At 34.5% G+C, this 14,298-nt stretch overlaps 1 protein-coding gene across 25 annotated transcripts in view; it reads left to right on the top strand.

The window, feature by feature from the left end:
- Positions 1–14,298, top strand: part of PPFIA2 (PTPRF interacting protein alpha 2) — a 508,974-nt gene that overhangs the window by 214,562 nt on the left and 280,114 nt on the right. Inside the window, exon 2 of one of the 25 annotated variants that reach the window (XM_031651108.1) lies at positions 10,329–10,418. The exons of the other annotated variants lie outside the window; for them this stretch is intronic. Within the exon in view, the coding sequence (XP_031506968.1) occupies positions 10,416–10,418 (3 nt within the window). The 5' untranslated portion in view covers positions 10,329–10,415. The remainder of the gene's footprint in view (positions 1–10,328; positions 10,419–14,298) is intronic. 25 annotated transcript variants of the gene reach the window in all.

The raw sequence follows: 14,298 nt of genomic DNA, 5'->3' as shown, positions 1-14,298 counted from the left end.
CCTGTGGCATCAATGGATCAATTACCATTGTGGTGCTGCTACTTTGTAGTTTATAAACTGTTCTTTAGCAATGGTCAGTATTCTCTGCCACCATATTCTGAGTATTGGGCATTTCCCACTGTTGTCAGAAATTCACCAACTGAGCAGGACCCCCAATCCCAGTCTTTATTCTGCATTCAAAGGACTGGAGAATTCCAGCCATGATGCAACGTCTGTTTTTGACTGTCCTTTTGCAGGACAAGGATTTGAAAATTCTGGACCAGGATTCTGGACTGGCATGGGAACTGGAGGAATATTTGGGTATTTGTTTGGCAGCAGTATAGCAGCAACACTATTTTTAGACATGCGGTACCCTCATCTTATCCTCCACTGTACTCTAGCACGTGGAATAATCATCTTACTGCTTAGTGGAGGCCCAGATCAAACTCTGACCTGAGAACAAGAACTGTCAGGGTATGGTGGTATCAGAAGACAATAAAGTCAAAAATTGAAGGAAAATATTGGTTGCAGAATTTCTGATTTTTCTTCACTTTATATTTAAAGAAAGTGCATCCTGTTAACACTTGTGGAAAGGGAATAGTGAAAAGTTGTGTTGAGAGTTCATATATAACCAAATACTTGTGTATTATATGTTAGTGTAGCATGCATATGTATATCTCAGTTTTTGAAAGTGTTGATTATTGTGGAAGGCTGAAAATGTATTTTTTTCTTTCTAAAACCTGTGAAGCTGTAAGAAACATTAAGAATGAAAGTGTTGTACCAGTAGAAAGCAAATACCAAAAAGTTCTATCTTAGGTGGTTTTAGTTGATGAGTCATTACCTCATTGAGACAATAACATTCTATTTGGTGTTATATTATTTATAGTTTGCTATACTTTAAGCATTTAACCCAAACTTTGTACTATGAGTTATGCTACCTTATAGGTTCTGATTGCTTTTGAGCTCAGTACTTTGAACTCTTCAGTAGTGATGACGGTGATTTGGAAGTACCTTGTATAGGAAAAGATGGAAAAGAAGCACCTAGAAGGTTGTTGTGAATGATTGTGTGCTGATGGAAATGCTTGAAACCTCCATATTTCATCAATTCCTAAGAGATGATATGCAAATACTTCAACAGTGGTCTTTTAATAGCAAAAGCATGCAGTTCTCTGTGGAATCTCAAGAATAGTGGTTACAGTCTGTTTCAGTCTTACATTAAAATGGAATAATTACATAATTGTATAAATTTTCACGTAGAATCAAATTAGGTACAGTCAGATAATTATAAACAAAGTGAATGTTCAAAGAGACATTCAAAAGCTATGCTGGAAGCATGTGGGGCTGCCCCATTAGCTAGAACAGCTCCTCTTCATCCTGATGGCAATAGTCATTTGCATAAAAACTGCTCTGGAGACTGGGCATGAGGTACACTATCACTTCATTAAGACCATGCTGCATGAGCACATTCTCATCTTGGGGATCATACCCATCAGTTCTAGGGAAGAGAATGAACATTCTTGTAGGAAACCTGGATCTTATTTCTTTATCTGCTGAGAAAACTCAAAAATAAAGATCTCTTTTTAATAAGCTTTTATAAGAATACTTTTAGAGTTACAGAAAAATTGTGAAGATCGCACAGAAAGCACACACCCACACCAACCTCCCTTGTTATTAACATCTTACATTAGTATGGTACATTTGTCAGAACTGATGAAGCAATGTTGATATATTATTATTAATTAAAGTCTAAGCTTTATTCATATCTCTTTGGCTCTTTTCTAAGGTCCTTTTTGTGTTCCAAGATCTCTTCCAGGATACCACATACTTTATTTCTGCCTTATTTTGTTGCTCAAATTTTGCACACTTTGGTCATTAGGAGCTCTATTAGCTGTTGCCCTTTCCGTAGACCCCATCATTTTGTGTGTGTGTTTATGTGTGTGTTGGTGTATGGTTTATTTATTGCTGTGTTGCTCTTATTTTTATCACTTCTGGCACTACAAAATGTTCCAGGCTTGTCTTGTATATTTCCCACCCCACTCTTAGAATCAGCTATTTCTCCATGAATCTTTAATTTCTTTTATTGGAGAATGGCGTTAGAAACCAACAGTTAGGCTCTAGGTGTTGTCAAAGCCAAAACTGCACCTGGCAAATTTAAACAGTAAAAGCAGTAAAAGGAAGATTCATTCAAGGCCACTGCAGACATGGAGAGAGGCCACAAGTTAATCTGAGCTCAATTCTCCTTAAAACAAATGGCAGAAGAAATTTTAAGAGCTGGGATGGGGGAATCCTAAGTCACTTTGGTTTTCTAATTTTCCTTACCCAGTGGAAAAGCCAACTTTCTCTGATCTTCATGACTGGAGGTAGTTTTATTGCTTGAACCATCGTGCTCCAGGAAGTTAGGGGCTCATCCTCCCAGAGCCTGGGAGATGAGGAAACTAATTTATGATTACATTGCAAAGGAATGGCTTCCAGATTCCTGAAAAAGACTTTCCTGGCTATAAAGCTGGCTAGAGGCTGTTTAAAAATTTATATCTCAAAGGAACATAGAAATATTTATATTCACAAATTTTCTAAGGTAAAAGCTTTAGAAAAGAGGTCAGGGGCCTAGAGTCAGGAAGAAGTCTGTTAAAATTTAGTCCAGCTGAGGGAAACTTTAAGGTTATTTTAGTCAGCATTATCTTTGTTACTGGGGTCCCATTACTTCTAGCATCACTCAGCAGATGGAGCAAAGTAAACATATGTGTATTCTAACCACTGTATATGCACATATTTATAAAAACTTCTATGTATCTATTTGTGTTTGTTTCCTGTGTCTGTCCTGTGGGGACAAATTACCACAAAATCAGTGGCTTGAAACAATATAAATTTATTCCGTCACAGACTGGAAGCCAGAAGTCCCAAAGTGAGGTGCTGGCAGAGCCATGCTCCTTTCCCAAGGCTCCTAGGGGAGAATGCAGTCCTTGTCTCTTGCAGCCTCCTGTGGCTTTAGGCATTCCATGGTATCTGCACTCACCCCAATCTCAGCTTGCATGGTCGCATTGCCTGCTCATCTGTCCGAAAGCTCTCTCTTGCCCTGTCTTAAAGTATACATGTGAGTGCGTGTAAGTCCCACCCAAGTAAACCAGAATAAACTCTTCTCAAGATTCTTAGTTAAATCACATATTTTGCCATTTAAGGTAATGTTCATAAGTTCCAGGGATTACAATAGATGCATTTTTTTTTTTTGGAAGTCACCAGTCAGCCCACTGCTGTATCCATCTACATCTATATTAAACTGAACATGAGTTCATCCTGATGTTTCTAACCCTAATCCAGTAATATACCAATCATTCTAGTCTTCAAAGCTTGCTTGTCTATAACTTCCAACTCCAATATGAGAAGCCTGCCTCCCAGAATCTGTCACCGTTTACTTAATTGTCCAATTCCATTACACATGTATAGTGGTTTCAGAATTGTTCACTTGTAGCCTGGAATAAGTCAACTCCTGAGCAAGACAACTCAAGAAATAAAAGTCTTTTTAGTCCAGCAGTCTGATCACAAAAATGCCAAATATTCAAGAAACTATTAACAGAGTTTTTTTTATTGCTTTAAAGACATAATTTGTCTAATTAATATAATGAAAGACAACTATTTGTTGAGCAGTAACAATTTTTTCACAAGTTTTTTTTTTTTTTTTTTTTTCAACAAAAGAAGAGAATGCCTTTTCCAAATTGGCATAGAAACTGTAAAATCACCTGGGAAGTCACCAAAACTGATTTACTTTGTTACATATTTCTTCTTAGAGTTTATGATTTTCCTTTGGTTCTTGACTTCCTACCACAGAAGACAACTCCTCTCATGAGGCCTTCTTATGGAAACATTAATTTTACATAAAATTATCTTGCATTAGTAGGGACAGCTGTTGAGGAGGATCCCATGAACAGAATTGTCAGATGTGAATGTGCCACGAGCAATTTCCCACAGCTGAATTCATTTGAATAGCACTCATTAAAAAAGAAAATGCCTGCCAATGAACTGTTTGTAATATGGGGAAAAATGTGGAAACAGCCTAACTGATTCTATGTAGGAGCCTAAATAGTTTCATTCTTATAATAGAAGACTATTTAACAACATGTATCAACACTGATAAATTTTAAAACTTAATGTTATGTTTAAAAAGTAAGTTGTTTATACAAATGTTTAAACACAATGATAATATGTGTTGTTTATGAGTATATACCTATGTATATAATGTGCAAGAATTTGCATGGGAATAATAGATTCTAGTTTCAGGATAGCAGGCACCCCTGGGGAAAGAGATAAAGATGAATGAGGAGGCACCAACTTTAATTGTTTTTGTGACATACTTGTTTTCCTAAAGAGAGATCTAAATATACTATAGCAGTACGAAAATACTTCTTAAATCTTAATGATAGATATAGGGTATGTCATTCTATTTCATACTCTTCTATATGTTATTTTCAGTTAAATAGGCCAAAATAGCTTAGAATTCTAAACTGCAACAATATTTGAGTATGGACAATTAATTATTTAAATATATGAATTTGTGTTTTGAATATTCCATTTGTATCAATAAAACAATGCCAACAATGTATTATTAAAGGCTATATATATATATACAATCTTCCCTTGAAATATTTTTTAAACTCCTGGTTGAAGAGTTATATTTATTTAAAATTTAAAATTGACAAATTCTCCGTGTCCTAAAGTTTCTTTCTTTAATAAAAGATGCATAGTTTAATCTCTGCTTAGTTCTTCAGCTGACAAAGCATTTTCCCATAAAAGAGACCAAGCCCAGACTTTGTAGTGAGTTTACAGGGAATATTTACTTTCTGTACACATTTGTATGATTAAACATGCAGAAACTCTGAGAGGTGAAATCACTTTCCCCAAATCATTTGTTGAATTGATATAAAACATAGTTCTTTTCATTCTTAATTGCTAAGTCTTATGGTAAATGTTTCTACTTAAATATTAAAGAAGACTTCAAAAGGTTTATTTCTTTATTCCCTGGCTTGGTGTTTTTATTCCCTTGTTAACTGTCATTTTATTTTGGTTTGTTTGCTTTGATAGGGCAAGAGAACAGGAGTTGGTTGGTGAGAAGTGTAGAATCTGCCTGAAATAGGCTATAAACACAAATGTCTCTTGGTCTCTCTCTCTCTTTCTCTCTCTCTCTCTCTCCCCCCCACCTCTGTTTTTCCACATTGTGGGAATTCATGCGGATAAACAAACCCCTCTTCTGGAATGCTAATTATCCCTGGATGTTTGAAACTTTAGTTAAATTTGAGTTTCTTTAATCAGATTTAATGGAAAGAAATTGAAGTTAGTGAAATCAAATTGAGGTAATAAAACTTATTCTAAGCAATCACGCCTAACAGCAATGGAAAATGAGAAAATAAGAAATGGAGAGTGTGTAAAAACATTATTCTAAGTGTGGTAGCATCTAAATGTAGAGTGCTTGAGTTTGAGCTCAATAAGTGACTACTTAGTTCTGTATCTAGTAGAGTGATTCCTCAAAGAGGTTCAGTGACACTGTATTAACATTTAAGGAGATTAATGAAAGTTCTTACATTTTTACCCCCAATTCTACTGCCCCTCTACAGCAGTGATTCTTAAACTTTAGCATGCATAAGAATCACCTGGAAGTTATTAAAACACAAATTGCTGGGCCCCACTGATTCATTATGGCATGGGTGGGGTAAGAGGATTGCATCTCTAGCAAGGTCTCTTATGATGCTATTGATGCTAATTGTGGGAAAACCACATCAAGTTTTTCTCCTACATCAATTGTTTCATCTCAAATTTCATTGCTGGTTTCTTTTCCTCTCCAGACATCCTAAGACTGGAATACTGCAAAGAGAGACCTTGGTTATTTGGTGATCTCATCAAATGCCACCCAACCTCATGACTTTAAATATCATTTTGTAGGCCAAGGCTCTCAAATGTGTATTTCCTGCCCAGATTTCTCCCCTGACCTTCAGACATATATATGCAAATGTCTACTCAACCTCTCCATTTCTATTTCTGATAGGCATCTCACTTGACACGTCTTAAAGTAGAACTCTTGGACTTCATCTCTAAACTGCTCCCCGCAGAGTCTTCCTCATCTTAACTGATGACAATTCAATTCCAATGGATTAGTATAAAATCTTGAAATCATCCTTGAGTTCTCTGTTTCACACAATTCAACCCATGCAGAAATCTGGCCACATTTCGCCACCTCTATTGTTGCCACCCTGGTATGAGCATCATCTTTCATCTGGATTATTACAACAGTCCTCTAACTACATATCCTAAACCGTGATTCTACCCTGGTCCTTCTATGGTCTGTTCTCCACGCAGCAGCCAAAGTGATGCTAAAACTTAACTTTTGTTATTATTGCCCTCAAAACCCTCCAGACTACCTGTCTTACTCCAAATAGAAGCCAACATTCTTAGAATGACCCATGGACATGGCTCATGCTCTGACTTCACCTCATACTATCTTTTCCGTAGTTCACTCCACGTTGTCTGCACCAGCCTCCATCCTGTTCCACAAAACAGACAATACATTACACCTTAGGGCCCTTGTATTTGCTGTTTTCTATGATAAAATATTTTTACTCCTGATAGCCGCATGCTCACTTCTTTCAAGTCTCCGTTGAAGTAGTGTCTTCTCTATGATATCTACTGGGACTTCCCAACTTAAAATGGCAATCCCCCTTCCCTCATCCTCAGCATTTCCAATCTTCCTGAACATCCTCTATTATATTTTCCAAAGCATATATCTTCTCTCTGTTACATAAAACATATTTATTGTGTATTTTTATTGTTTATCTCTATCTGCACTAGAACCTAAACTCCATTGTGTTTTGTACAATAATATATCCATGTATTAAGAATAGTGTCTGACACCCATAAACATGCATATAATGGAGGAATGGATTGATTATCAAGATCTACAACTTCTTTTCTTTAATATTGTCATGAAAATATCAACATTTGTTCTTTATTGTGAATATGCAGTAATTGTGCTATGTATTCACCATACCTTATCATTTTTAATGTTCACAACCAACTATTAAGGTGATGATTTTTATGATTATTTTGCAAGGGAGGAAACAAGTTCATTGGGATATAATAAATTTCTAACACTACAACCTAGTTGGGGTAACATTTGATTCAATTCAATTCAAGATTTGTGCTCCTACCTACTATACTATGAAGCCTGCTATTCATTTCTTGGGACTTTTGCTTATTATCAGATTACAAACATGGATAATGTGAGTCTAAGTTTGAGAAATTTATCCACTGTTAGTGTCCTGAGCAAAATCAAATATTTAACCCCAAAAGATTGCAGGGAAGGCACCGATCTAGGGAAGATTCAGTAAGAAAATGTTACATCTTGAGATCCCTTATAGCCAGCCAGTTCTCTTCTCCCTTAGAGTTCATCTTTTGTTCTGATTGAACATTTGCAGAGGTCAGACATGGGGCAGGCCAGGCATGGTGACAGGCCCTGGAAAAATTGGTAAAATAAAGGACTCATGAACAGTCTAATAGGAAGAAGGGATTCTTAAAATATGTCTTGATATGCACTCTAGTTGAGGCATGTTGACATTAGAATATGTGGTCTATAGAGAACATCTAACTTTACCAAGAGTTATAAGGGAGGCATCTCAGGTATCAGGTTAGACAAGTACGTGGTCCACAAAACATTGGTGTGAGGGGCAAGAGGGAATCCAAGTATACTCAGTTCTTTTATTTGGCATTGCATGGCAAAGGCACACAGTAAGGAATAATTGATTTTTCAGTTCTGTATTTTTTGATGCCTTTGATTGTAATTAGGGCCATACTTTTGTTTTGTTCACTTCTCCCTTACCTCTTTCTCTTCTTGTATTTCTCTCTCTTTTTTACTTATAAGTGTTGGAATAAGGATATGGTGTCTCCATTGCCAGTGGGGAGGATTTGTGAGATAATAGGAAAAGTCAAATGTTTAAGTACTGAAATTCATATACTACATAATTGTCCTAGCAGAATGTTTTTACACTTTAAACACATCAAAGAATTATCTTCTGTTGCTGGTTTCTCTACAAATGTTCCAGATTAAATTTTTCATTTTGCCTACAACATCATATATATTTAAGTGCTTCATTGGAAGATGCTTATTTTTCATTTCTTTTGAAATTCTTTCTCCTTCTGCTTCCCACTCAGATTTTAGAGCTATATTGTATTCTATAAAGAGTATATACTTAATACATCAATATTTACTCATGTAAAACCATAAAGCTGTCAGTAACTGGTGGAGAACTTATCATGAATTTTAAAGAATGTTTACTTTCCCATCAGTCTTAACTGGTATATTTGAAATATAGCATGTTTTTCTAGCTATGTCATGTTAACCTAAAAAAAAAGAAAAAATTCATTTCCTCTTCTCCTTACCACATCTCAGAGAGAATCTTCTAATGGTGAAGTTATTTTCTATTTTTCTTCAAAACTATATATATATATGTATATGTATGTATGTATATTTGTATATATGTGTATATATACATATATGATATATGATATACATATATACATAATATATTATGTATATATTTATAATATATATAATATATTACATATAACATATTATGTATATATGTAGATCATATATACATATATATTATAAATATATATGTATATATGCATATCATATATTTCAAAATGTTAACAACTAGAAGAGAGGACTTAAAATGTTCCTACTACATAAAATCGAGAAATGCTCAAGGTGATGGATATCCTAAATGCCCTGATTTGTTACATGTTCCATGCATGTAACAAAATATCACATGTATATATATATATATTTGTATATATATTTATACATATATACATGATTGGATTATTACATGTTCCATGAATGCAACAAAATATCACATGTATATATATTTGTATATACATATATACATAAATATGTGAATATATTTTTGTATATAAAATATATGAAATATTCATATATTATGTATATATATTTATGCTTATATATTTATATATTTATGTTTATATATTTATGTATATATATTTATGTTTTATGTATTTATATATTCATATATTTATGTATATATGTATTTACATATATTTATGTATATGCACACATGTATATATTAATTGAATAATCTGCAATAAACTCAATAAATTTATTACTAATTGGGTAATCTTCAATAGTCAATTTGCCATTCACTTTTTTTGGTATCCCTGTGGGAAATTGAATAAACTGATCTTTTTTAATATAAAATTTAAAATTTTAGAACTTTAAGGAAAAGTTTTAATTTTTTAATTTTCTGTAATAAAGATGTTTGGGGAAACAATACTTGTTGGTATCTAATGTACTTGTCGGTATCTAAAGATACTTGTTGGTATCTAATGTAAGGTTGTTGCTATTTCTTAGTGTGGCATTCGAGTGGTTTGGAAAATATAATTAAAAGCTATTACTTTTATGGTAAAGCACCGTAAAAGTTTCAGATAAAAGTACAGGCTATATGTAATATTAAGTATTCATGAGTATGTTAGAGTGAAATTTGGAAATTACGCTGAGCCAGAGATGATTACTGGGTAGATAGTTCAGAACAGATGATACATTTGTCTTGTTTCATGTTAATCTTCAACGAATCTGATATGGAAGTAAATAATAGTTGTCAGCTTTGTTGTGATTTTGATGAATTTTAAGTGCTTTGGTAATTAATTCTCATGGTGTATTCTTTGCAGGCTGAGATGCTGCCTATATTTATAACACTCATATATTCACTGAAGACTTAGATTTGATGATGTGTGAAAATGAATCTGAGGAACAAATTTGAAAATCTGGATTTGCTTGTTTTTTATGACTTGTCTGATTTAATGAAGTGGCTAATAGCACAGATTGCTAATGCTTTCTTCCTAGATGTTACCTTGTGTTATATTCTGGTTTTATTTAGAAAAGGTAGATATATACACAGTTACAACAAAGGCAGGATGGATGAAGGAGTTTGCCAAGTTATAGTTATAGCAAGTGAAATTTTCACACAATTCCTAAAAATGAAAGAAAATAAATTCCTGCAAATTTTCCTGTTTTCTATGATGAATATCTTCTTGCTCCTGAACTTTCATTTCCTCATATAAAGCAACACATGTCATAAAAGAGATCTCAGTCTCCTTTAGTTTGAAACACTCTCACTAGTTTTTTTTTTTTTTTGTGTGTGTGTGTGTGTGTGTGTGTGTGTGTGTTTGCTGGGGGGTCGTTATGTCTTACTTAAGAATTTTTTTCTTTCCTTCCTTGCCAAGGTAGTATGTAGAAGGAGAGAGAAATGTATGTATTTTTGTGTTATTGAGTTAGATGTTCTTCATTTTAGGTGTCTCAACCTGATCTCATGGCACCTGCTACAGTGAGATTCTGCCTTTCAGGATATTGAGCATCATGACCTAGTGTCCACTGAGATATGGTGGGTACCATCTTGTCTTTCAAGTGTTGTCTGAAATCCACTGCTGGTGACTGTAGATCTGGCCTTTGCCAATAATCAAGAGTTCCCAGACTCTGGAACCCACTTTTCCTGAACCCGGTCCTCTTGAAGTCCACCAGCATTCTCAGAACTTCTTGTGCATACTCTTTGCCGTCCATTGCCCTGAAAATTTCAATTACATATTTAATACTCTAAGCTGTAGTGTACAAGACCATCTGAGGCTGCTCTCATGTCCACTTAACTAGGCAACTTTTCACCCAATATAGGCTATTTTGCTATATTGAGACATATATATGTACATACCATTATAATGCAAGATGATCCAAGATGATCCAAGATCTTTACTATAACAATAAGTTCAAATTTATTGTTCACATATTTGAAACCTTCTTGTTTCATGGTGGCCATAGCACCTGCTAAAATGGGAACTTCTCTGAAGACATTGGAACTTGCCAGGACTATACTGAGGGAAGCAGACCTCCCCCTAATTATCCATTTCTCCAATCAACCTGAATCTTTCAAACTACTCCATCTTCTCCCGCCCCAGAATTTCAATACTGAGTGGGGAGCATGCCATTTGCATATCATCTCTACTCTCTTTTTTCTCATCTTCTTGCTTGTCTCCTCTACTTCTGAAACAGTTCTTGGGTGGCAGTTATTTTATCTGCTCTCACTTCTGACTTCATGAACTGTCTTCTCAGCTTTGGTTCTTGATGTATATAAAGTGTGCTTGGGTTGTTTCTAGAAAAGTTCTTTCCCTCTTGAAAGCATGTCTTGCTATGAATTTCTGAGTTAAATTCGAAACTCAAAGTTTAACAGTAAATTATTAGTCTTTAGGGTCCCTCATAGTAATTTTTAAAAGAATAAAAAGTAAAAAGAAACCAATATTCTTTTTTTTTTTTGAGACGGAGTCTCGCTCTGTCACCCAGGCTGGAGTACAGTGGCCGGATCTCAGCTCACTGCAAGCTCCGCCTCCCGGGTTCACGCCATTCTCCTGCCTCAGCCTCCCGAGTAGCTGGGACTACCGGCGCCCGCCACCTCGCTCGGCTAATTTTTTTGTCTTTTTTAGTAGAGACGGGGTTTCACCGTGTTAGCCAGGATGGTCTCGATCTCCTGACCTCGTGATCCGCCCACCTCGGCCTTCCAAAGTGCTGGGATTACAGGTGTGAGCCACCGTGCCCGGCCACCAATATTATTTTCAAGAGAGAAAATGCATTAATAGTGTTTCAAAGTATTTTTCCTGATACATAATATTTGTACATCTTTATGGAATACATGTGATATTTTGTTATATGCATGGAACATGTAATAATCAAATCAGGGCATTTAGGATATCCATCACCTTGAGCATTTTTTGATTTTATGTAGTGGGAACATTTTAAGTCCTCTTTTCTAGTTAACATTTTGAAATATATGATACATTTTTGTTAACTACAGTAATCGTCACCTTACTCTGCTATGGACTTTTAGAACTTATTCTTTCTACCTACCTCTATATTTGTACCCATTAATCAACCTCTCTTTATCTCCCTCTTTTTACACACGCACCCTTCCCAGCTTCGGGTAACTACCATTCTACTCTCAACCTCCATGAGAGGAAAATTTTAGCTCACACACATGAGTGAGAACATGCAATATTTGCCTTTCAGTACCTTGCTTATTTCACTTAACATAATGACCTACATTTTCATCCATGTTGCTGTAAATGACAGGATTTCATGATTTTATGGTGAAATTATATTCTATTGTATATATATAAAACATATTCTTTACCCATTCTTTTTTTTTTTTTATTTTGATAAAAAAACCTAGCAAGGGAGTGATAATTTAAAGACAAATATGATATTATTGTGCAAATTTACTAGGATGGGACAGTGACAGGAAATATATATATATTTCCTGATAATTTCACAAATTATCACAGATAGATAGATAGATAGATAGATAGATAGATAGATAGATTTGTGAGTTTATAAACCATTATAATCAAAGAGGATTTTTGGTATAACATTGATAAGTTCTAATTCATTGTTCACATATTCATAACTATAGAACTATTTCTCATTCAATTTTTGCACCCAAATTCAGTTTCTGCCCTCCAAAATTCACAAATTTTCAAAGGTGTAAAATTTGAAGTTGTGGAAAATTACTGCAGAAAATCTGTAACTGAGTATAATCTACCAGCACTTAATTTGGCATAAATTTGAGATCTTCTAGGTTGTGCTTTTTTAAATAACCTAGGCCTAAAGAATAGGATAAGAAAGGAATTGAATATACAAGCTATTTAAAAATATATGCATAAATTTGATAAATTCTACAATCGTAATCTTTGGAGAATGTGAGTACCTTTATAGGATATCCTTTTATACTAAACTGTTGTGATGTCATCCTTTTATATTAAAACATTGTGATGTCATTTGTAACCATTATTCAATACCTAATATTGAATTGAACCAATACCTAATAATCAATTGAACCATAATTCAATTCATTATTGAAGTAACCATTACTTCAATACCTAAATGCATTTTGAACATTTTATCCAATGCCCTTTCCATCATGGTTAAACATTTCATTTTATTAAATCCCTTTCTTCTACCAAGATGTTGGTAACACTGGATATGAAACTGAGCTCTGAAACTTTACTCAGAAAGTTAAGTGCCCCTCACCAACATTATGATACAAAGTTGCACTGTCAGCTACATTTTGGCCAAAAACCAAATACATGAGAAACACATTACTAACAAAAAATATATATATATTAAATGATATTTGTTAAATGGAGTTGCCTTCTTGGTTGAGATAAGGGGGATTTTATTCTATCAGTGAAAAACTGCTTCAGTTAATATGTTGAGGGGGGAAATGCAAATAATAATTTTAAAAACATTTTTAGGCACTCTGCTTAAGAGAAGGAGGTTATGGCATGAGGAAAACAAAGAGACAAGCAAGAGTCATAGCTCTTGCTTTAAAAATAAAATGGGAATCAGGATAAATTTAATCATAATAAAAAGAATTAGCTGTGAATATCTAAAATTCTGCAAATGGGATAGATTGTAATCAGAAACAGTTATGCGTCTGGTAACTGAAAATATTCAAGGAGAAGCTAAAAAATGTTCTTTTGTAGGTAGAGTAAAAGAAATTTCTAACTGTATAGTATTTTATCTATATCATTAATGGTTCTTTGCATTTTCTACCCAGAGCCTTTTTGTTTGCAAGCAATGGAACCCATGTAAACTAGATCAAAAACAGACAGTAAATTGTAAAGCTTTGAAGGGCCTCACAAAATCCAAGGATGGTAGTGAAAGGACTACTTAACCTCATGGCAACTGGCAAGATTTTGGGAGCTGAGCTGCTCTGATAGTCTCTCAGGGACTATATGATTTTCATCTCACTTTCCTTTTTTCTCTCTGCTCTGCCCTGTCCTCCTATTTCTACAAATAGACTGAGTCATCAGCCTGCATAAATCTGAAAATGTCCACCCCACATCCCAAGGGTGCATAATCTTCCAGCTGCAAAGTCTACAGCCTACTAGTGGGAATCTTTAAATCTCTAATTTGACTGGATTTGCTCATCTGTTAAAGCCAGGCCACCCAAGTCAAAAGTTTTCTGTATAACAAATGTCACAGCTGCTTTTATTTCCAAAGGCAATTTTTGATCCAAGTAACTGTGGCCAAAGGTTGTGGTTTGGGGTTGCAACCATGGATTGCATTGAGATCATGCTGACCTTTTAGGAACTGAGCAGCTCATTTATCAAAAAATGTGTCCATTATATTTATTTTCTAATTAATATCAAATTAATTTGAAATTATTTCCACAAGTGATTTAATAAACCTTGCTCTTTGAATTTCTCATTTTTGGATTC

Source organism: Papio anubis, chromosome 9 (assembly GCF_008728515.1).
Source record: "Papio anubis isolate 15944 chromosome 9, Panubis1.0, whole genome shotgun sequence".
NCBI classification, from domain to species: Eukaryota; Metazoa; Chordata; class Mammalia; order Primates; family Cercopithecidae; genus Papio; species Papio anubis.
This window is presented reverse-complemented; position numbering and strand designations above follow the sequence as displayed.